The sequence below is a fragment of the Mus caroli genome, unplaced genomic scaffold, assembly GCF_978045245.1.
Source record: "Mus caroli unplaced genomic scaffold, Mus_caroli_1 scaffold_11, whole genome shotgun sequence".
NCBI lineage: Eukaryota > Metazoa > Chordata > Mammalia > Rodentia > Muridae > Mus > Mus caroli.
In genome coordinates, this window is record NW_028227266.1 from 87,851,444 (window position 1) to 87,876,096 (window position 24,653).

General features: G+C 39.9%; 1 protein-coding gene, 1 non-coding gene and 1 pseudogene across 2 annotated transcripts; 1 reads left to right on the top strand and 2 right to left on the bottom strand.

Annotated features, from left to right (window-relative positions):
* Nucleotides 1-1,540: 1,540 nt before the first annotated feature.
* LOC147002103 (uncharacterized) lies at nt 1,541-20,596 on the bottom strand. The gene is made up of 6 exons (XM_085827866.1): nt 20,586-20,596; nt 17,888-18,001; nt 14,532-14,596; nt 6,767-6,893; nt 6,451-6,543; nt 1,541-4,108 (listed from the first exon to the last, which is right to left on the bottom strand). The coding sequence occupies exons 2-6, from the start codon at nt 17,946-17,948 to the stop codon at nt 2,532-2,534; spliced, it is 1,923 nt and encodes a 640-aa protein (XP_085683992.1). The 5' UTR covers nt 17,949-18,001; nt 20,586-20,596; the 3' UTR covers nt 1,541-2,531.
* On the top strand, nt 13,014-13,085 carry LOC147002104 (small nucleolar RNA SNORD50). The gene has a single exon (XR_015044581.1). It is a non-coding gene; the product is annotated as a small nucleolar RNA SNORD50 (small nucleolar RNA).
* LOC147002105 (elongin-C pseudogene) lies at nt 13,821-14,153 on the bottom strand (annotated as a pseudogene).
* Nucleotides 20,597-24,653: the final 4,057 nt, after the last annotated feature.

A 24,653-nucleotide genomic window follows, 5' to 3' on the forward strand; every position in this document is an offset into this window, starting at 1 on the left:
CTAATGCACCAGATACATGGCACAGAGATAAAGGTTAGAGATCTATTTTCATCAAACAATTCTTAACCTGCAGTAACTTTCTCCTACCCACTTCTACAAAGATGCCCTTCGGGTCATGAGCATTCACTCCGACCTGACAAAGAACCTGAAGACCACTATCTGCTATCATCTCTCAGACTGGCAAGTCTAGTACTACTCATCAATTGAGTTCAGAGTCTCCCAGCAGAGCTCATTTAAATTGTAATAGCCACAAGTGGAGGCTGAAAGTTGTCACCTATTTCCAGAGATAAGAAAATAGTCTCTGGGGGCCACATAATTACTCTGCTACCCAGTATTATTTCTTTGTGTGCATTTTGTGATATATGCCAATGATTGGTTTCTTTTGTTTGTTTTTAATTTTTTAACTTATTCACTTTACATCCCACTCACCACCCCCTCCCAGTCACTTTCTCCCACAATCCTTCTCCCATCACCTCATCCCCTTCTCCTCTGAGAGGGTGGGTGGCCCCCTGGGTATACATCCCCAAACCCTGGCACTTCAAGCCTCTGCACAGCTGGGCATTTCCTCTCCCACCGAGGTCAGACAAGGCATCTCAACTAGAACAACATATCCTGAACAGGCTACAGCTTTTGGGATTGCCCCTGCTCCAGGTGTTCGGGACCCACATGAAGACCAAGATGCTCATCTGCTACATATAAGCAGGGAGGCCTAGGTCCAGCCTGTGTATGTTCTTTGGTTGATGGTTCAGACTCTGAGGACCCCAAGGGCCCAGATTAGTTAACTCTGTTGGTCTTCCTGTGGAATTCCTATCCCCTTCGGCCCCCATAATCTTTCCTCCTATTCTTCCATAAGAGTCCCCAAGCTCCATCCACTGTTTGGCTGTGGGTGTCTGTATCTGAGTCAGCTGCTGGGTGGAGCCTCTCAGAGGATAACTTACTCCTGTCTGCAAGCCTAAGAGTATCATTAATAGTGTTAGGGATTGGTGCTGGCCCATGGGATGGGTCTCAAGTTAGGCTGGTTACTAGTTGGCCATTCCCTCAGTCTCTGCTCCCTCCCGTATGCCGCATTACTTGTAAACAGGATAAATTCTGGGGTGAAAGGTTCTGAACGATGTTCACCAACACTAAGACTTCTTTTAGTCTCTGAGGTGAAACTTCTCCCAGAGCATTTCCCCAGTGACTCCATTCACAGAGACTTTCTTCACAGGATGATCTCATATTTAACAAGGAGTGACTTCCAAACAGTTTTGTTTTGTTTTGTTTGTGTGTTTGTTTGAAACAGGTTTCTCTGTATAGCCCTGGCTGTCCTGGAACTCACTTTGTATACTAGGCTGGCCTCGAACTCAGAAATCCGCCTGCCTCTGCCTCCCAAGTGCTGGGATTAAAGGCGTGTGCCACCACTGCCCGGCAAACTTTTATATTCTTTACATTCATGTTTCCTCCTATGTAAGTACTTAGCTGCACTCCAAGTTTTGACCTCTAGGAGGACATTTTTCCTCAGCTATTACATTTATAAAAGTGTATTCCTATGCGAGTGATTTTATAAGTTCTCAAGTGCCAGTACTAGGGAAACTTCCTTCACAGTCACTCAACACATTCTTAAACTTTCTTAACCCTGTGTAGATTCTCTCTTGTAAATTGACATTTGTTTTATACAAAGAACACTACTCAAACTGAAGTGGATTCTTTAAAAAAAAAAAAAACTTTATTGATATGAGTACACCGTAGCTGTCTTCAGACACACCAAAAGAGGGCATCAGACACCCTCCTTTGTTTCTGGGAATTGAGCTCAGGACCTCCGCAAGAGCAGACAGTGCTCTTAACTGCTGAGCCATCTCTCCAGCCCCTCCCCTGGAGTGGATTCTTGCTTGTTATTCTTGATGCACTCTAAGGCTTAAAGGTCTATCTGGATGTAGGGCAGGTGGACCATGCCACCAGATGGGCATGAGACTGGTGAGGTGGAAGTATGCTCAAACTCTGGGAACCTGGGAGGTCTGAGACAGCAGGAGTAGGGCTGCCCCCTCCCTGCCTCCATGCCCCACCCTGGAGCTTGTAATCATGAACTGTAACTAATGTGGCCATAGGCAGTCAGTCACATAGCACAGCATCTGGAACACCTCTCCATGCTAATGAGACATCTCAATAACCTTAGCCTTCAGCCAATGACTTTCCCTTCCTGGAGTTTCTCACACCCTTCCCCAAAATTACATAATCCCTTGTTCACCCAGAATAAAGCCTATCCACCCCCAATAAAGTAATACAAACAAGCTAAGATCATCTCAGAGAGCTTCTTCATTAAAGACTGCCTCAGAGAACGCCTTCACCTAAAGAAGCCATGACACTAAAACTCCTGAAGACCTCTCTCTCCTCCTACCCGCTGTCACTTGCTCCAAACCAGACCAAGCTCCTTCCCCTCCCGGACTGTTTGCACCCTTCCAGCCTGGTATGCAGCAGTGTCTGCCCTGTCCTTGACTTCACCTTGTCTTCCCCAAGTCAGTGAATTGGCTGCTGGGCATCCATACCCGTTCCTCTCATAGCTCCCCATGTCGGTGAGTTCTTTGATGCCGGCTTAGGTTTGACTTCTGTGAAAAGGTTTTTCTACATACATTACATTCATAAGGTTTCTCCCCAGAATGAATCAACTCATGTACAATGAGGGATGATTTGTAGCCAAACATTTTTCCACACTGAATGCATTCATAGGGCTTTTCACCTGTGTGGATTCTATGATGCTTGCTGAGGACTAACTTCCACTGAAACGTTTTCCCACATTTGTTGCACTCGTAGGGCTTTTCACCTGTGTGAATTATCTGATGCTTGTTGAGATATGACTTGTTTTGAAAGGCTTTCCTACACTCTTTACACTCATACGGTTTCTCACCTGTGTGAACTTTCTGGTGAGTTTTGAGGTATGACTTATTTTGAAAGGCTTTTCCACATTCTTTACATTCATGTAATTTCTCACTGTTATGTATCCTCTGATGCCTCCTGAGGTCTGACTTTTGGTAAAAGGCTTTTCCACACTCACTGCATGCATAGGGCTTCTCACCTGTGTGAGTTCTGTGATGCATGTTGAAGTATGACCTGTTATGGAAGGTTTTTCCACATTTCTCACATTCATATGGTTTATCACTCTTGTGAGTTCCCTGATGCATTTTGAGGTATGACTTCTTTAGAAAGGCTTTTCCACATTCTATACACTCATATGGTTTCTCCCCAGTATGAGTTCTCTGGTGCGTTTTGAGATACCACTTATGTTGGAAGGCTTTACCACACTCATAACATTCAAAGGGTTTCTCTCCAGTGTGAGTCCTCTCATGTACAATGAGAGCTGACCTTTGTCTGAAGGTTTTATTGCATTCACTACATCCATAGGGCTTTTCTCCTGTGTGTATTCTCTGATGAATAGTAAGGGAAGATTTAGTGCTAAAGGGTTTCTCACACTGGATACATACATGGTCTTTTTTCTGGTTATGTGTCCTCTGATGTTCTAGAATGTCTAATTCACTGGGAAAGGGTTTCTTACTTTCAAGGCATTTACAGGATTTTCTCCCTGAGTATGTTGCCTGGTGTTTAGTGAGCTTACCCTTCTTACTAAAAGTTGCCTTCCGGACATTAGCCGTGACATCTGACCCAACAGAAAGCGGCTCACACTCACTATGCTTACAAGAAGTCGGTCCCACTTGAAGTCTTTTAGATGGAGCAATTTTTTTCAATAGTTTTCCCTCCTTTGTATCTTTCCTTTCTCTGATATATTCGAAATCCTGCTGTCCAGTTTCAATCTTAGAATGCTGACCCAACTGCTCAGGACATCTGACAGATTTCCCTGCTACACAACAGTCATTATATTGCTCTACAATACACAATCCATGAGGCTCCGAAGGGAGACATCTATTCAGGTATCCATTCAACTCCTCAGGCTTCACTCCTGAACAGTTTCTATTATTTACAACAAAACTTGAAATATTCATGGAGTATAAATAAAAAGTGTCTTCTAATCCATGTGCTTCCTCAGTTACTCTATTGTGGCTGCTGGCAGTAACTTGCCACAAATGTCTCTCTCGACTCTTCTGGTTGGTCTCAATTATGCCATCCACACCGCAGAATACTAAAAAGACAAGCAAACAAACAAACAAAAGTAGTTTCTATGAATTTTGTTTTGTTTTGTTTTTTCAAGACAGGGTTTCTCTGTATAGCCCTGGCTGTCCTGAAACTCACTTTGTAGATCAGGCTAGCCTGGAACTCAGAAATCCACCTACCTCTGCCTCCCAAGTGCTGGGATTAAAGGCATGAGTCAACACGCTCGGCTCTATGAATTATTTTTAAGAGTGTCTAATGGGATTCTCATGTTTATGTAAAAAACAATTTCTAGGGCTGGTGAGATGGCTCAGCAGGTAAGAGCACCCGACTGCTCTTCCAAAGGTCCGTAGTTCAAATCCGAGCAACCACTTGGTGGCTCACAACCATCCGTAAAAAGATCTGACATCCTCTTCTGGTGTGTCTGAAGACAGCAACAGTGTACTTACATATAATAAATAAATAAATAAATAAATAAATAAATAAATAAATAAATAAACAAACCAATTTCTAGTCTACTAGCACATACTGTTACTAAATTCATGTAAGTATTAGCTTATAAACTTTAGTTTGCTCCTTAATTTACTATACTGAAATACACTGATAAGTTTCCTAGTATTAAAGTATTAGTAAAGTATTGCTTCACAAATGAAGCAATATTTTGTTAAAATATCCACCAATGGCTAGGTATAGTTTTCCACTCAGACAATGGTTACTTTTTTTTAACAAGGTTCTAGTCACATGTATACTTTAATACATGACAGTGATGACCTTTTCTTTCTGCCATTCTCTTTATTCTGGTCTAAAAGAGGCACTAATTTCTAGGACATCCTCTTTGCAGATTGTGAGCAAACTCTGATAGGCTGCTTCCTAGCCAGAAGCCTCCATTATGCTGTGAGTTTGCATCATGTTTGCTGTTTGATTAGAGTTATTAAAAATGACAACAGACTGTGAGAATTTCAAATTTGAAATTTCTTCCTTCCTTTTTTTTTTGTTTTGTTTTGTTTTTTGTTTTTTGTTTATTTTGAAACAGGGTTTCTCTGTGCAGCCCTGGCTGTCCTGGAACTCACTTTGTAGACCAGGCTGGCCTCGAACTCAGAAATCTGCCTGCCTCTGCCTAATTTCTTCCTTTCTACTTCCACCGGAAACATTGCAGTAATCGAGGCCTCAACTGAACAACATGTCCTGTTTTTTTCTGCACCAAAATAAGTACAAGGAAACTCCTGTTTACTGCTCCAGAAAAACATGTATGCTGTACATCATCTCTAAAACATGTGGCTACTTGTGATAACCATGAGCCTAACATTTGCCTCCAGAGCCGTGATGCACACACCACCATCTAGTAATTCATCAATTCTCAAGGATGCTGTCATGTTTCACAGACTTGACTTCTCTTAATTTCATAAAAAGTGGCTTCTACAGTTCCTATCTTTGTTGCTTTAGAATGAGAGAAGAAAAGTTAAACAAGTGCTACCTTTAAATTACAGCCCTCATCCCAAAAAGGAGAAGCTGAATTCTTCAACTTGAAAACTTGTCTCACTTCTCCTTGGGAAGAAAAGCTCTTGATTCTTTCTCAAGTGGAAACACCCCTGCCCATGGGTCCTCATGATTTCTTCGATCATAGCCTAACTTCTAAATCTGTTTTTGTATTCTCTCATTAACTTCATAAGTGAAATACTCTTTAACTTTAAACACACTCTATTATTCATTATACTCTGGTTCAACATTACATATACTTGTTTGTGACTCCTCAGTATAAATAAACTTATTTGTCTTTTATTAAAATTAATTCTATGATGTAAGGACATTACTTTTACATTTTTATTTATATAAAATATACAAGAACCAGCACTTGAAAGCTGCCTCATTAGAATGTGCTAAAACAAAAACAAGCACATGAAATATGTCTGAAAAAAAAATCCCCATCAGCTTAGAGTGCAAGAAGCAATTGAAGCTATGAAAAAAAGAAGTATCAGGAAAAAAACATCAAATTACAGAAGTAAGCCAATTGGGGGTTTGGGGAGGGTCTAAGAAATATTTCATCAAATTGCCGGGCGTGGTGGCACACTCCTTTAATCCCAGCACTCGGGAGGCAGAGGCAGGCAGATTTCTGAGTTCAAGGCCAGCCTGGTATACAAAGTGAGTTCCAGGACAGCCAGGGCTACACAGAGAAACTCTGTCTCAAAAAACAAAAAAACAAAAAAAGAACTATTTCATCAAACTGCAATGCAGGAACACATGTAAGAGAATTCTCCTTGCAGACTACATAACAAACCTGTTTGAGCCCTCAGATATGGAACTTGGGGATAAACTGATGATATGGCCAACCTTTGCTGCACACAGTCTCCCCATCCACAAGTACCGACAACCAACCTGGCAGAGTCTTGTTTGCAGGTTCTTCTGCTGTCCATGGCTCCTCTCCCTGTTCCAATTTAAAGATCAGCTCAGGTTTAGGGATGCATTGCCCTGTTAACAGAAAATGGTATAGGACTTGGAAAATTTTTGCTTATAATGTTCTTTGGAGAAAGATAAAACCAGGTTTTAGGATCTATGTAACTAAAGTGCAAATGTGCACCTTTCCCTAGAGAGCAGTGAACAGTCATACAATTCGTGGCCTAGAACCTTAGCTCTCAACCTTACAAGTGCCCATATATTTCCTGCAGGGTTGGTGCTTGCTCCTGATACTTACCCAGTGACAGCAGGCTATTATATGTCTCCAGCATCACACTCCTGTACAGCATCTTCTGAGCGTCGTTGAGATTCTGCCACTCCTCCCAGGTGAACTTCACAGTGATATCCTCAAAAGACACCAACTCCTGTAATAGCACATTTCTCCTCAATCAATTTACTCTAGGCTTGTAAAAGGGAACCTGAAGACCAGCTTCTTTTTTTTATTTTTTTGTGAAAGGCTCTCATGTGTATTTTACATTATAATATACCTTGCTTATATAGTAGAAAAAATTTTTTTAAGATTTATTTATTTATTATATGTAAGTACACTGTAGCTGTCTTCAGACACACCAGAAGAGGGGTTCAGATCTCATTATGGGTGGTTGTGAGCCACCATGTGGTTGCTGGGATTTGAACTCAGGACCTTCAGAAGAGCAGTCAGTGCTCTTAACCGCTGAGCCATCTCTCCAGCCCAGAAAAAAAAATTTTTTAAAACCCATCCTGATGTTATTGATTGATTAATGTACTACCTGATAATATTACAATTAAAACCTTCACTGCTGGTGTAAGAAAACTGAGACCACTGGGGTAACCAGGCCTTACTCAGATAGGGCTGCAAGTGAACATGAACATACCCATGATTCTCTCTGCCTCCTAAGAGTTGGAGGCAGTCTGACTACTGTCATGTTGTATGGGTTGTGCAATAAGAATTCCCACTCTCTTGTATAAATGAATTATATATGTATATATATACCAGCTGTGAATTAATCCAGTGGCTATATTTCTTTACCTTATACTATTTCTCAATAATCACACAGAAGTCATATTTCTTTAAATCTGAACCTCAATAGCTGATGCTGCACTATTCTCTATTCTGTGCAGCCACTGGGTGGTCATCATTTATTTTCAGGCAGAGAATAAATGGTAATAACTGTTTACAGAAACTTGAGACAGGAGATTCTTGGTCTAAGCAATTCTATGCTGTGTCATGATTGAAACAAGATATGAGGGCAGAGAGATCTGCACTTGAATAACACAGGGTAAACTTTACACAGTGTACAGAAACATTATGCCTACATTTTCCCCTTTGTCTAATAAAAGGCTCTTTTGTTATAATAATAAACAACATACAGCAGGAACAATTATGAAACTATTATGAAAAATATTAATTAAGAGTTAAATTGAAAAAGTCTGTCTGTATTTGGAAACTCATAAAGTATTTTATTTCATGTCTTACAAAGTGATAAAGACTTAAGTAGCCCAAGAAAATTATCAGCAGAGGCTGAAAAAGAGTCACCTCTGACAGAGAAGAAACTACAGGATCTAGATCATATGCAAAGGTCGCCTGCATCTTAGTTATCCTTCCTTCTACTCATTCTCCTACAGAAATTCTTAAGCAGATGGAAGATTTTAATCTTAGAATGGATATTTTTAGTACACAAACAGAGTAAAAAGTTAAAAACCTACATAGAAAAGGTTTCTGAATTGATTCTAATGGGAAAAATGTGACGTTGTCAACTAGCTGGGATGGTACTATGCTGTGGTACTGAGACTGTGGTACTATGCTGTGGTACTGAGACTGGTACCTTTACTAAGGCTGAGTCTGCCTCACTATGACACAAGATGAATACTGGCAAAGAGCTTACAGTAATTTTTGAAAGAAATTAATAACAAATATCCAAAAAGCAAGTGGCTTCAATTTATAAAAAGAACTAATTGGAGTTTTCCCTTGTATAATAAAAAGAATTCTAATTTCTGTCATGCCTACATCTTACACTGATGCAAATAAATCAGGAAAGGCAAGATATAAGTCAGAAGATATAAGTAAGGTGGTTAAAAGTCCTTATGAATCAGGATAAAATCAGGATTATATGAAATACTTATGGTATAATTACATTTTCAAAAATCTCTTAATATAGTAACTAACTCTAAATATGCCAAAGAGTTTTTTTTTGCATATAGAAACTGCTGAACTTATTCAGGATGATTCCAAGTTAACTTCTCTGTTTTGTGGAGAGCCTTCTGGGGTACAGCTTGGCAGGAATCTGACATTGGCCATGACAAGGAGTAAGCTCAGGCAGGAATCTGACATTAGGGCATAATAAGAAAGTAAGTTTTGGCAAGAATCTAACTTTAGGCTATAATAGAGAAGTAGGGTAAGGCAAGAATTTTAGTCTTAGGGTGGAACAGAAGAACTAGGCTTCAGGCAAGATTCTGGACTTGGACGAGGAAGTGGGTTCAAGTATTTTGGTCATTATGACAAGCCCTTTTTAAAACTGGAGTAATTTCGGGACTTGCTGCTTTGTTAGTTCCTTATTGTACTGCTTGCCCAAAATACTTGCATGTAATTAAAATGGTATAAAAAGTGGATTGGGCCGGGCGTGGTCTCCCACACCTTTAATCCCAGCACTTTGGAGACAGAGGCAGGAGGATTTCTGAGTTTGAGGCCAGCCTGGTCTACAGAGTGAATTCCAGGACAGCCAGGGCTACACAGAGAAACCCTGTCTCCAAACCCCCCCACCAAAAATAAAAGTGGATTGGAAAATAAAAATTTGCCTTCAGTCTCAGAATTGACTGGGATCACGCTACAATGTTGTCTAACTGTCTTTTTTTGTTTGTTTGTTTTTCGAGTCAGGGTTTCTCTGTAGTCCTGGCTGTCCTGGAACTCACTCTGTAGACCAGGCTGGCCTTGAACTCAGAAATCTGCCTGCCTCTGCCTCCCCAGTGCTGGGATTAAAGGCATCTGCCACCATGCCCAGCATCTTTTTTCTTTTTAATCCTCACTCCCGTGCTGGAGAACCTGTTGACTGAGCTGGCTTGGTCACTGTTTATTCAACAAGTGGAACTGATTCTGTCATTATGCATTTATTAGAAGTTATGGCAATTATGGGTATACCTATACAAATTAAAACTGGCAATGCTCCAACATATGTCACTAATAAAGTTCTTTAAAATTTATATATTAATATGTAAAGCATATTAGAGGTATAACAACAATCCTACAGAACAAATAGTCTTTGAAAGGTGCAATTGTACTTTAAAAGAAATGCTTAATAAACAGAGAGGAATATCAAAAAATCCCAAAGATAGATTGCAAAATGCTTTATTAACTTGAAATTTCTTAAATGCTAATAAACAAAAAACAATGGCCACTGAAGACACTGGATTATAGGAAAATACTGAATTATATCAGCCTGTTTATTTCAATGATATATTAACCTCAAAATGGAGATCATGAAATGTCTTACTCTGGGGAAGGAGCTGTGCATACATTCATACAGGAGAAGAAAAATTATGGATTCCACCCAAACTGATAAAAAATCAGATTTGATAGAGGAAGACCCCATGATGATCTTGACTACAGATAGGAAAAAAGAAATCAAGAAGATCAAACAGAATTGCTAACATGATTTCCTGATCCCTCTACATGGGTCAGTCCTCAAACTGGCAGAGACATAAAAATGTCTCTAACGAGAACGTCAGATAGACATAGTCAATGGATCTTATTGGCTACAGAGTATTCAAGATTTATCATTCCATCCTTTCATATGGCATGAATGAAGATTTATATTGCAGTTTGGTTATATGATCAAACTAGCTCATAAACAAAGACAGTTGTCTTTTACCTGCTCAAACAAGGAACAGGAAATCGTCTTTAGCTGGGCCTGGTAGCGCACACCTTTAATCCCAGCGCTCATGAGGCAGAGGCAGGCAGATTTCTTTTTTTTAAAGTGATGATGTGGCTGCAGAGGCGGGATAGCAGCTAAGAGCCTGGCCCTAGGCACGAGCACTCCTTTTTTTTTTTTTTTTTCTGAGACAGGGTTTCTCTGTGTAGCCCAGCTGTCCTGGAACTCACTCTAGACCAGGCCGGCCTCGAACTCAGAGATCCGCCTGCCTTTGCCTCCCAAGTGCTGGGATTAAAGGCGTGGGCCACCACGCCCGTTGGCAGGCAGATTTCTTAATTCAAGGCCAGCCTAGTCTACAAAGTGAATTCCAAGACATCCAGGGATACACAGAGAAACCCTGTCTTGAAACCACCCACCCATCCACCCCACCCCCCCCCAAAAAAAGAAAATCATCTTTAACTGATCTGTGCACATTGCACATTCCATACATTGTATTAATATAGAAATATATATTACCTCTAAAAGCTTTAGGTTCATAGGAAAAAACAACCAATAATACAGTCCTGACAGGATTCACCCTCAAGGTTGCTGAGATGCTGAGACTTACTATTCCACCTCCCTGCCTGAGCCTACCTCAACTACATCAAAACTGGTTTCCTCTAAAGACTTGCTTCTGGAACAACTTCTATCAAGCTATCTCACTTGGTCCAGTCTTTCAGACTGTTCGAATTGGAACTTCATTTAAGCCTGCACTTTCTCAGCATAGAGAGACTGGACAACAAATGTTACAGCTAGCTTGCTTTCTTTTTTTTTCTTTCTTTTATTATTATTATTATTATTTTTTATTTTTTTATTTTTTATTTTTTGGTTTTTCGAGACAGGGTTTCTCTGTATAACCCTGGCTGTCCTGGAACTCACTCTGTAGACCAGGCTGCCCTCAAATTTAGAAATCGGCCTGCCTCTGCCTCCTGAGTGCTGGGATTAAAGGAGTGTGCCACCACACCCAGCACTAGCTTTCTTAATACTAAACATTTTTTTTAATTGTCTTGGGCCTCCCAAAACAGATTCTACATCTAAAATCAACTGGGAACAATTATAAGCGAACTTTATCACCCATTCCCAAGAAGTAGGGTAAAGGAATTTTTGCTATTCAATAGATCAATAGATGTCAGATGTTTGTTGTCTTTTAAAGGGGGATGGTTACAAATAATTATGTTCTTGGACAGGGAGGAGACAAAATAGTAAGGTTAGATTCAGGGATTTCTTTTTCCTCTCTCTCTCTCTCTCTCTCTCAGGTAAGGGAAAGGAGGTTGAAAAGAAAAGGGGGAATTTAGAATTATTATAAGAAGTAAGAGCCGGGCGTGGTACTCCACGCCTTTAATCCCAGCACTCCGGAGGCAGAAGCAGGCTGATTTCTGAGTTCGAGGCCAGCCTGGTCTACAAAGGGAGTTCCAGGACAGCCAGGGCTATACAGAGAAACCCTGTCCCAAAAAACAAACAAACAAAAGTGTTGATCTACATGGGGCTGGAGAGATGGCTCAGTGGTTAAGAGCACTGACTGCTCTTCCAAAGGTCCTGAGTTCAAATCCCAGCAAGGACATGTGTAAGACCCCCTTTCGGGGACCCATCACTCTAGTCTCCGGAGAGAGAGTGCACCCAAAGAAACACGAGAATCCTTCTTGCTGTAAACACACGAGGTAGTTTAATGACAGAGCTCCAGGTCAAAACTTATCTCATGCAGGAGACAGTGGATTCGACCCCAGAGGCTCGAAAGCTAGGGGTTTTTATGGGGTAAAGGGCTTAGAGGTGGGGAATTAAGCATAGTGACACACTATTGGCTTATTCAAACATCAGCAAAAGAATATGTGCAGGTCAGGGTGTCAGGGTTCTGTGAGTTGTTGACTCAGTGCAGATGTTATGTCCTCATATTCCTCTTTATCTTTATCTTTATGGTCAAGCTGTTCCCAGGAATGCTCAGGTTTGTTTTTCTTTGTTCTCAGCCCCAGGCAGCCTCTAGGCTCACAAACAGCCAGCAATTTCTGAGTACTTTATATGACTTAAAGGTCTTGAAATTTCATCTTTCTTTCACATGGTGGCTCACAACCATCCGTAATGAGATCTGATGCCCTCTTCTGGAGTGTCTGAAGACAGCAGCTACAGTGTACTTACATATAATAAATAAATAAATCTTAAATAAAAAAAATAAAAAAAAAATAAAAGAAGTAAGAGGGCTGGAGAGATGGCTCAGTGGTTAAGAGCACCAACTGCTCTTCCAGAGGTCCTAAGTTCAATTCCCAGCAACCACATGGTAGCTCATAACCATCTGTATGGGATCTGATGCTCTCTTCTGGAGTGTCTGGAGAGAGCAATGGTAGACTCATATACATAAAATCAATAAATAAATCTTTAAAAAAGTTAGATATATAAGGGTAGATTCAGCTTCTGAGAGAAGACCATTGTGTTTAAGTGAAGTTTAAGTCTTGTTTGTTATGCAGTTCTTACTCATAACATGTCATGGTACCTCTTTCTGTAGTGAAACCTGACCAGTGAGTTGCCAGCCTGCCTGTGAAGATCCTGCAGCAGGAGTGCATGTGAGTGGTGCTCTGTTTTGTTTTCTGCTGAGCTTACTGTCATTGGTCTAGTCTATGATGATCCTTTCCCGAACCTGAATTCCTGTTGAAAAACTATAATTATGGATCTGGCTTGTGAGATGGACCATTACAGAGGACTATTGTGTTCTTCTTTAATGTTAACAGTAATGTGATGCCTGTGGGTTTTTTTTTTTTTGTCTTTATATTTTAGGGGCGGTGACACAAGACTTCTTGCGAATGAACACTAGATATGGTAACTATCCAGAAAAGGCAGAGACAAGAAGAAAATGCAGTCTTAGTACTGGGATGTTTGACATGGGGTCTATCTACACATCTCTAGCTGTCCCTATGTAGTGATTGGGACAGCATCTGGTATGGCCTGCAGAGTTGATTCCTGTATGTTTTTTTGTGGGCTGTATGTAAATGGATTGCTTTGACAATCCATTTGACCGTGTTCTCTGCTGTGACAGTCATGGGTGAGCTGATGACAGACACAGGTGTACAGACTGAGTAGAGTGAATGCAATCCTGACTATAAAGCAGCAGTTCACTATTTTTGTGATTGTAACATTGGTTCTGAGCCATTTCCTTATTCATCTGACAGTGGTTGCTTGGGAGTGCTGCAATAAACATTCAGTTGCAAATATTTCTTCAGTTTTTTTTTTTTTTTTGGTTTTTGGAGACAGGGTTTCTCTGTGTAGCCCTGGCTGTCCTGGAACTCACTTTGTAGACCAGGCTGGCCTCGAACTCAGAAATCCGCCTGCCTCTGCCTCCCGAGTGCTGGGATTAAAGGCGTGCGACACCACGCCGGGCCAGTTTTTTTTTTTTAATGCTGAAAAAAATAAGTTTATTATAATTTATTTTATTTGACAATCTAGGAAGTTCGGGGCCATCAGCAGTTCCAGTGCAATTTGGGATGCAATTGGGAATTCTGGAATTTCAATGGAGCTGTTAGTATAGGGGACCTTATAGGTCAAATTCATGCACACTTTCAATAGCACATGTGAGGGGATCGCTCTAATATTGACCTCATTGGTTCCATTCTCAGCAAACTAACCTGGATGGCTCCACATGGTCTGTATTGTTCCTGATGTTAATGCATGTTCTCTTTTTACAATAAATTCATGACCATTAGAAGACAATGCATCAGGGCCTTCACAGCCGCTGTAGGTTTTCTCCACTCCATCCATTATGTTCTTATAAGATCCTGTTTGATCCCAGAGTAACTTTAGTAGTTTCCTGTCCAGGCCTAGACTCGGCCTGCTTATAACTTGCCTCCGAGGAAGTGCTTTTCAGGTTTTTTGTGTCAGCAGATTGATTAACCAGAGTGTCCTTTTACATGTTCCCACTTGAAAGTGATTAGCCTTATAATTCAGTATATAACGTTGTGATGTACTGAACTAAGACCAAGTTGGTACAGTTCCTCCATTCCATCCTCTTCATAAGTAAATGCTCTAATACCTATGATGCTTCTGACTAGTGTCATGACTCAAATGTGATACCCACTGAAACATAAGGGAACCAATGAGATAACCTTTCTACCTTAGAGGAAGGAAAACCCTTCTTACCTTAACCCTCCTCAGTGGTGACTTTTCCTCGTCCTCTTCTGAAGTTGTACCGTCACCAAATTTAGCTAACAGTAGGGGAACACAGAGTAACAGTCAGCTCAGGGCACTGCTTATTATTTACTTGATGTGGGTAAAAGTGCATGGACTTAGTATATGTAACTAAATGTAGGAAACGAGGTAGTTGGGATAAAGCTGAACTGTCTTCTGGGAAGGGAAATGGAGGCAAAGAAAGGATTTGGAGGGAACTTGTTGGGAACAAGCAAAAGAAACTTGTCCCAAGTACTGTCATTTTTTTCAGAACATGATTTTTCTTAAGCACAACTCCCATTATTCATCCTTTGTTCTCTAACACATAATGGCTGTTTCTAACTACAGAATAACAAGTGGATTTGATTGGTTAGACTGTAAAACCTCTATTCTGTATCACTTTACATAGGTCAACCTCATAAGGAAAACCTTTATTCCTAAATCCTTATTGGTAGAAAATGTAACAAAAACTTGGCACAGATGCTCTTCATTTGCAAGCTTAAATACTCTGATATTCTGGCTTCAGGGACACAGTTCCACTCCCAAGTCTGTTCTGTGTCCCTGATCAATGAATAGGAGCTTGAGTACAAAAAGTATTTTTCATCAGCATTGACCTGGTTTTTGAGTTGTGATGGATCTAAGCAGACCCTATAGTAAAATGAGGAAAAGAATTTGCTCTCTAGGAAATGATAATCTAAAGCAATTTGAAAGAATCTGTTACATAATGTAACAATGAAATAAAACTTTCAAAAACTTTTTTTTAAATATTTCTTCTATTTGGGAGGCTCAGTAACTGACTGTCCATCCAGCAGAGGTAAACCTTTTGTGCCCAGTTGTTTCAGTAAACCATATAGGTTCTAGGTTCAAATTCCTGTCTTCAGTCTTTACAGCAAGTGCCTTACTTTTGAACTATCTCACTGGTTCCATAAAACAGATAACAGTTCCTGAGATGACTTTTGGGCACAGGATAATCACTATTCCCTCTTCAGCCTCTGCTGCCCACCAGCAGTCCTTTACCTCTGTTCATAGAGTAAAGGTCTAACCCAGATGGCCTAATGATACTGCATATTCTGGCATGCTTTTCTTGAGAAAGTTTCTTTTCTGTTCTCTTCCAGTGATCTTGTCAGTCTCATGAGCTTTGTGAAGAAGAAACATTTAGTGAATACAGAAAGACTTAAGATATACCCCAGGCCGAGGCTGGAGACATGGCTGGGAGTTAGGTCACACTGGGTGAACAAGTTTGCAGCATCAACAATAATGCAACAGTTGAAAGGGAGTACAGATGCTTCCATGGTTGGCAGACATATAGTCCAGAGACAACATGACAACCAAGAAAAATGAGAAGTGGCTGGAGAAGGATGGTGTAAGAGGTAATAAGAGGGAAGACTGCAAAGGTGGGACTGGAAGCTGAATCCTGTATCTCTGACTCAGGGTTCAGAAGCAGATAGACACTATAAAGATACATCTTATTTAAAAAGGCCGAAACCAACTGTGGAATGGGAGAATCTGAGAAAAGCAAACATACTTCTGAGGAGCCTAGGCTGTGAACCTACGAAAAGTTATAGTGAAGCTACTAAGAGGACAGAGATTCCTTAGATTATAATCTCATGTTCCCAGAAAAGATGGGGCAGTCAGACCACTTCAACAATGAGAGACTGGAGTAGTGACAGCACAGAGGAAAAAAATATCCTATGGCAAGACGGCTTCCTGAAGATCTGATCTCCAAGACTTGGCATTTTTTATCCTGAGGAACATTGGCAGTATGTTAGGAGAACACATAAACCCAGTCTCTGCATCTTGGAGGCTAAAACAAGGATGCCTCTAAAAGCCCCAAGAACAGGCCAGTTGAATACATTTCCTCAGGCATTAAGTCAAAAGGTCTGAGATGAATGTCGGCCTCTCACCTCCCTTGACTCAATCACTTAGAATGCTAGTCAAATTAAGGAGCATAGGCTGGTACAAGCTAAAGACATACATTAGGTCTTTGTCAGGGCATTGCTAGTGTTGCAGGGAGGTCATGGTAGAGAACCCTGTTAGCTATTTGTCAGTCTAATCTGTGGTTGTCCTTTAAAGTGGGACTAAATGGTCACAAGGGGACCAAGAATGCATTACTACTACAATTTTTTTTTTCCCAAGAGACCACAGGAACAGGATCTACATCCTACATCATTGCGATCACAGCGAAGGCCTTTATAGGTCATTTGAGTGCTCAGGAGAGGATTGTATCTTACCATCAATACTGGTTTACCCTAAGATAAAAACCCAAAGGGACCATAACAATTTGTATGTGGTGACATTTTATCTCAGTTGGATCTTTTCGAAATCTTATCTCAATTGGATAAGATCAAGAAATCCTGGTTATGTCTGTGGAGCATGTTTATCTTGTGGTGATAAACTGAGGTAGCAAACGGTGCCACTGTTAGTGCCACCATTCTTTATGCTGACATCCTTGACTGTCCAAGAAGGTAAGCTGGACATGAGCACTCTGTTTCTTTCCTCCTGTTACATTGAATCTCTGCCTGAAACCCCTACATCTATGGTTCTCAGCAAGTATGCACTCCATACTCAATCTACTGTGCTGAAACAGACATTCCTTTTCACTACCAACTGGGAAAGTGCCTTTGGCACAGCTTCCATGGAGATCTGTCAACCACAGTGGCAGGCTCAGCCATTTGGCATAAACTGACATAGACTGAAAAGTGCTAAGTGTGAAAGACTGCCTTCAAATGACAGAGCCAGAAGCAAATAATATACAACCTGACAGGGATCACCTTGATGCTGTTGAAAGAAAAAGAAACCCACAGAAACCTCCTACCCCTCCTGCCATTCCCTTGTTTCTACTGTTCGTTCCCATTTCTTTAAGCCTCCCAAGCACAGGGTGTAACACACCACTCCAGGGACTCACTGCCAAGGGGTCAGACCAGAAATGCTGTGATCTAATTTCAAGTCTGTCTTCATTCTCAACACTTTTGATAATCACAGGGTCACTCTTGAGACAGTTGACATTCAATCCATCCACATTACAGTTGTCTGTGAACAGGTAATAGAGAGGATGGCTCAAATGTTCCTGTCTGCAGCAGGTGAAGTGACAGTGACACAGACAGGACTGAGCTCATTTTTCCCTCACTCATTACTCAATGAGAACAAGTGGCAAAATTTAAATCTGTTTTCAAATTCTGTGGTTGAATTTAACCTAATGAAGTATGCAAATTAACGTCATCTACAGAAGAAAATGTTTCTATGCTGGTCACATTTTTTTCCTTGTATCATACCTTATGATCTACAACAACTGGATATAATTTAATAAAGTTATTCTATTTCCCCAGTACCTTTTGTTTCGTTTTGTGGTGTTTGTGTGGATGAGCAAGTTGGGGCTTGATGTTCTTCCATATCCACAGTAACAGCAGCATTCCGGTGACGGATATTTCTTATGATTGTAAATACTTGGAATGCATTAACAGAGATAAGTTGTGTCAGCTTCATTGAAAATGCAAACAAACAAAAAACAAACAAACAAAGCAAAAACCAAATAAAAAAACCAGAGAAAACCAATAATGTGTCTATGTTTGCATGTTCCATCTCATGACCATTCCTCAGGCACCATCATCGGAGTTACAGTGGTGCTTTTGAAAGATCACTCAGTCTTGCACACCAGCATGCATTACACTGAAGGTGTAGGTAAGTCATAACTTCATGTAGGTGTGACAGTGTACAGAGAAGAGAACCAGGTCTCTGTTATGTTGGTGCTGTACCTTGTAAACAGAATCCATATCACTCTTAGAGCAACATAAAAACTGAAATTTATCGACTCTCAGTTCTGAGTGATGGATGTTCACTACAGTGCTATATACTTGATACCCTATGAATCTTAGTTCAAAACAAAATTGTATATGGATATACAATTACACACACACACACACATGGCTAGCCCTCAAGGAAAGCACATAGAATTGCTTTGTTGTGTCTATTAAATGTCAGAACACTTACCAACATATGAATGCATCCAGGAAGCATGAGGTTTCAGTTGGTTACACATGGGCAACAGAGAATGTATTTATTTTCCCTATTTACCTAAGAAGCTATAAGCGGTCCCTATTGTAGAAGAAATATGTGGTCTTCCTCTAAGAACTTCAACCTTTCAGTGAGTGATTTCTTGAGCAGAGGACCACATTAAGGTATTTTCTAAAAAATGCTCAGTTTCAAAGTTATCCAAGACCAAGTTGTCACACGATGGACTGAACAGAAACTTCCCTTCAACTAGCCAAGCTTGGACATGTCCTCATCATGAACTGACAATAACAGCAGCCTGGTACATTGGTAATATAATAGGCAGTGTGTGTTCACATCACTTTGTAGGTGACATCCTCACTGCCCATCTGTATGGCCTTTCTTAGTTTCTGCTTAGATATTTGTACTGCCTCCCAGGCAGTGAGAGTGCACCATACCTGGTCATGTCTCCCTTACCAGTCTGACCTTCTCTATTTTTAAATTTTTTTTTCGGGAAAGGTGTCTATTCTAGTCTAGCATGTAATTCACTCTACAGAAAAGAATGAACTCGAGCTTGTGTCTCTCATTCCTTCACTTCTCTAAGATAAGTATTAATAGGATGATGCTATCCTGAGAACATTTTATATAGAACTAGGATACAGACTTTGGGTCCTGGACATCCTAAGCATGTTCTGACACTGATACAACTGGGCTAGTTCATATTCTCACACTAGATTCCATTAATCAAGCCACAGTGTAGAAGAGTGCTAACACTATAGATGAATTATGCAGAAAACACTTGAAATAATGATATTGAGTCATGTAGTTTGCTGCTGAATAGATCAGTATTCACACTTAAATTATGGAGGCTGACCACTACTGAGAGGAAAGTCTCTTGGAGCATATAATGTACCTCACTTTTGTATGTGTATTCCATGGATGTGGTAGTCGACTCCTTTTATAACAGTACACTGTACTCAGAGGCAGATGGAACTATGTGAGTTCCAGGCCATGAAGATAGATTTATAGATAGATAGATCGATAGATAGATAGATAGACAAATAGACAGACAGATGGATAATCAGTTTCAGGAGAGTCATGGATACACATTAACCCTGTCTCAAAAAGAAAAACAAACAAACAAACAAATCCAAAACAAAATATCCTATATTCTTTTTAAAAAATTAGATAACACAGAGCAGTATCTCGGTGGTGACGAGAGTTCTTAGTGAATACTTTGCCTTAGTTGCCTTCTTCTCTGTGTTCATGCTAAATATTGTCAACCCGTTAAAGCTTTTCACCAGGTTTTACTAGAAGGAACCAACCAAGTCTAGCATGAACTCAGTTCACATACATGTAGCCAATTTCAATGTAGCACAGAGCCATAATCTGCACAAAACCATGGGCTTTTCTTTCATCCTTGATAAAGTCTGTAGGCAGGTGAATTACACTCCACAGGTATTCTGAGCACTGCGATAGTCATAGCAGTCTTTGGGATTCCTGTAGCATTGAGTTATTACAGGCAGATGTTGGAAAACTGGAAGTTCTTCCCTGTTTTTATTTTTAATGCCCTCTGTTGTGTTAAATCTAATGCTGCACTGCATATCTAAAGATTTCTGTCACTTACTCTGAATCTTGGTTTATTCAACTGCCTAGAAAAATGCAAATCAAGCTACCAAATGTGACTGTGGCAAACTTTAAACACATAAGTAAATTGTCTATTCTGATTTTTTTCAAAACTTTTTCCCTGTAAATTGAGTTGAGTAACTTGGATATCTGTGTAGATAAGATAGGTTTAGATGCAGCCTCGTGCACAAAACACCAAACTAAAGAGGTCACAGCTGGAAGCAGCAGCTGTACACACAGGGCTACAATTTCTCACTGCAGGCACCACTTTCTTTTTTTTTTTTTAGAACAAACATCTGATTTTTTCAATCAACACATGCCAATTTGCTCACTGTGGTGCAACCAGACAAAAGACATCCAGTATTAACACAATTCATATCTAACACATGTCTTCACTGACTGCAGGATACATACTGTTCCGGCGTTTTTTGAGCCCACCTGTAACATACAGGAAAGAAAACGCTTAAGAGACTTAGATGATGCTGAATCCTGTGTGTACCATGCTCTGGTTCACCTCTTGACAGGACATAATTGTACCACGTTTGGCGAGCTAATCTAATCTCTTACTAATCTACTGACTCTTACTGACTATCAGAGACTCAGGGGAAATGTTCCGTATTAGTATATTATGTGATACTGACACAGAATACCTCAAGATCCTACTTTGTGACAAAAACTAGAGTGTTTCCCATGTTTACTGACTAAATGCCACATCAGGAACCTTATGTGTTGGCTTCTACTGAAGGTTCGCTGAGTTACATTACAATATGGTGAACCTAAAACCTATTTAGTGATACTAACCCCTTTTGTGAAGAAATCCAATAATTTGCATGCATCCTATGTCTTAACTTCTTGGCAAGTGAACATGCCATGCTAGGACATATGATGCTTCCCCTACACCCATCTTTGGGGAAGATAATCAGATTCAACCTAAACCACAGGCTCTAGAAGCCATAAACGGAGTAAATGCTTATATAAACATTCAAGTCTACATGAATGATATGCCTACCACCTTCTGTGTGAAATTTACATACTGGTATCGAAGGCAGAATATTATTGTCCAGAAGACAGTCTGCCCTGACTCAAAGTCACTACCTGATACAGTTCTGTTAAATTACCAACCTGATATAATTACGTTTCCTTCTCTTCCTAAATAAAATATTTCATACATGAAACACTTAATCAACTCTACTTTTTCAAGTGTGCTATACTCATAAAAACATGAGGGAATCATTAAAGTAATTTTCTCTTATATAAAGGAAGAGGGTTTCTTACGGTCAATGAGGATTTGGTACACGGACGGTCATCAGTTGAGAAGGGTGTAACAGTAGATTGTTGAGGTAAAACTAGAGGGACAGAAAGTAACTGTCAGCTCATGGCACCATTCATTTACACAAGCAATTTTGACATCGATAAAAGTGTACTGGGTCAGTACATGTGATTAGATTTAGTTAGGCTACTTACTACTGGGCTGTCTTTCCTGATGGTGAGTATAGGCAAAGATTAGAAAACTAAAAAGCTTTTTTTTTTCTTTTTTTTTCTTTTGCTTTCTAGAGGACGGGAACATAAAGCAACATAAGAGTCTATGTTTTAATATGTAACTACCTAGTGCATGTATTCAGTTTGGGAGGGAGTACATCTGAGGGCAACTGTTGGTATCTAGTTTCTGCCTTCCATTATTTGGGGTTCTGGGGTTAGAATCAGAATATCAGATGCAATGACAAGCACGTATACTATCAAGACATCTCACTCTTCTCATTAAAATAAATGTCACGATAAAACCACATATGATCATCATTTCCTTTAAGCATTTTGAAGCCCCAAGGAACTGAAAAATCTCTTTAGGCTGGCCTCGAACTCAGAAATCCGCCTGCCTCTGCCTCCCGAGTGCTGGGATTAAAGGTGTGTGCCACCACCCCCGGCTGAAGAATCTCTTCATCACATCTCACAAGCATATTTCAACCTCCATCAGTTGACACATTCTGATTCTGCATTCATCAGGAAGAACACAGAATTTGAGCTTTTTAACACATACATTTTACTGGGGAAGTGAACTTAGTATAAGGGACATGATGTAACTATATTGATCCATTCATCCTTTGACATTCACTGATTTACTGACTCCTGGAAAACAATAATAAGTACCCTGTGCCTTGTTTCTCCTTTTGTGCTCCTGTGCTTTGTAGCATCCAGATGAAAAAGAACAGTGATAAGGAAGAGGAGCGTCTGGATCGTGCTGGCCATTCAAGTCCTTTAACTCAGCTCCATGTGAGAGATGCTCCAAGGGTAAAGGGGCCTCTAAAAACCGGGTAGATATTCTGAGTACTTATGCGTCCCTCTCCCAGGGTGTGTGGCTCACAAGGTCTCTGCACTTTTGAGGGTAACATTTGTATTTCCATCAGATATCAATTAAAGATCTATTTGTAGTTGGCTTTAGGCCAGGTGTGAGGATAAGGATCCCAGTCCTAAGCATCTGTGAGCTGAGAAGAAGTGCTGGTACTTCCTTGCAATGACTAGGCTGAAATGTGACAGTGATGTAGCAGCATCTGTCCTGTGATAAAGTGATCATGGATTTGATGTCATAAAGTAGATAATGCCTAGGACTTCTGCAGAGTTGAGATACCCTGACTGTACACTGGAAACCTACCATCTTGGTTAATTAGCTTTTCACAAATATGAACCTCTTTATATTTAGGTTTTGCCCAATTCATCAAGAAAGCTATAGCCCTCTGATGGAGTGTCAGGATAAATAAACCACATCACTCGTGAAAACAGCAGTAAGAGTTAATACAGCTTTTCAGCACCATGTTTCTACACGCACAGAAGAACGATTACCTCTGCATACTATTCTTTTTGTTCACCATATATGAACACTATGCTCACGGATTACTGTCAATAGTTCTGACTCTCTAGTTACTTCACCAGTCTAATTCATCTGATTCTCTACTTCATTTGTTGAAATAGGGATCAGTCATTCAGAACAAAATAATCAACTTATTGGGTGATACCTAACTCCAAAGAGTTGTGGGTCATAATGTTACTTATTTGGGATATCTACAATTCAGGATAAATTATGTATTTAAATTTTCAATATGGAGTAGGTACACACTCTAAACCTTCACATATATGGAAAAGACATACCTACATTTTAGTGAATAAAGTATAGCTAGTAAGAAAATGACAGGGAATGTTTGTTAAAAATGAAAATAGGCACACATTATAGTGGGAGATTTATATCATAATTTATCCCCACCACTGTGAAGCCAATCCAATTTTCTGAGGGTAATAATTTCAATACAGAGAACCGTAGTTATTTCTCGGTATGTTTATGATATAGTGTTACAGTATTTATATACAGGAATGTCTATGAAGCACAATCTTGATGGAGGAAATACAAACATATACAGACATATATGTATATACAAACACATTAAATTCTAAAGTCAAAATACTTTGTAGACTAAAATATAATATATAACAAAACATAATTCTAAAGCCAGGTGTGGTGGCACATGCCCTTAATCCTAGCACTCGGGAGGCAGAGGCTGGCATATTTCTGAGTTCGATGCCAGCCTGGTCTATAAAGTGAGTTCTAGGATCGCCAAGGCTACACAGAGAAACCATGTCTCAAAAATAAACAAACAAACAAACAAACAAACATAATTCCAATAATACAGCAGTTGTAAGTATTTACACAAAATATTTTGAGAAATATTAACCAGTCTAGTTGAAGCAAAAGCACTAATTGGCTAGTAATATCATACCTCTGGTGTCACAACAGTTCACCATTATACTCAAATTCCAATACTATTATCCCTCTGTAGTTATAGACGTGTACTTTGAACAAAGTCTCAAAGTATACTGGCACTCAGCACTCAGGCCTGAACATAACTAGGTACGGGTCAACCATAAGTCACAGAGCTTGCATAGTGAACTCATAATCATACCATGACAGCCAACATCTGCTACTTAGGCAAGTCTGCTCATACAAGTTCAGGACTACAGTGTGGGTCATTATAAATGCCAATGTTCTTGATCTAAGAACGATCAACTACAAAGTTATTTTTCTCTCATCTGCTTACATGGTTCTAAAGAACCCTGTTTAAATGCCTATTTCACAGAGGTCTTTTTCAATCACTCTCTCACACATCAAAATGTGAGCTGTCAGCTACTGCTCCAGTGCCATTTTTGCCTGTCTGCTGCCTTGCTCCCTGCTATGATGGCCATGGATTCTAACTCCCTGAAACTTTATCCTCTAAGTTAAATATTTTCTTTAACAAGTTGAGTTGATCATGGTGTTTTATCACAAAAAATAGAAAAGTAACTAAGACAGCCCCTACCCAGTCATGTTTGTCTAATAGTTCAATTAAAGACATAATTAATGTAGAAAAATTAATTGGAGGTTTCTACCCCATTTTTGATTATTTACCTCCCAAATAAAGACACAAAACTTTTAAATTTATAATAAGCCTTAAAAGCACT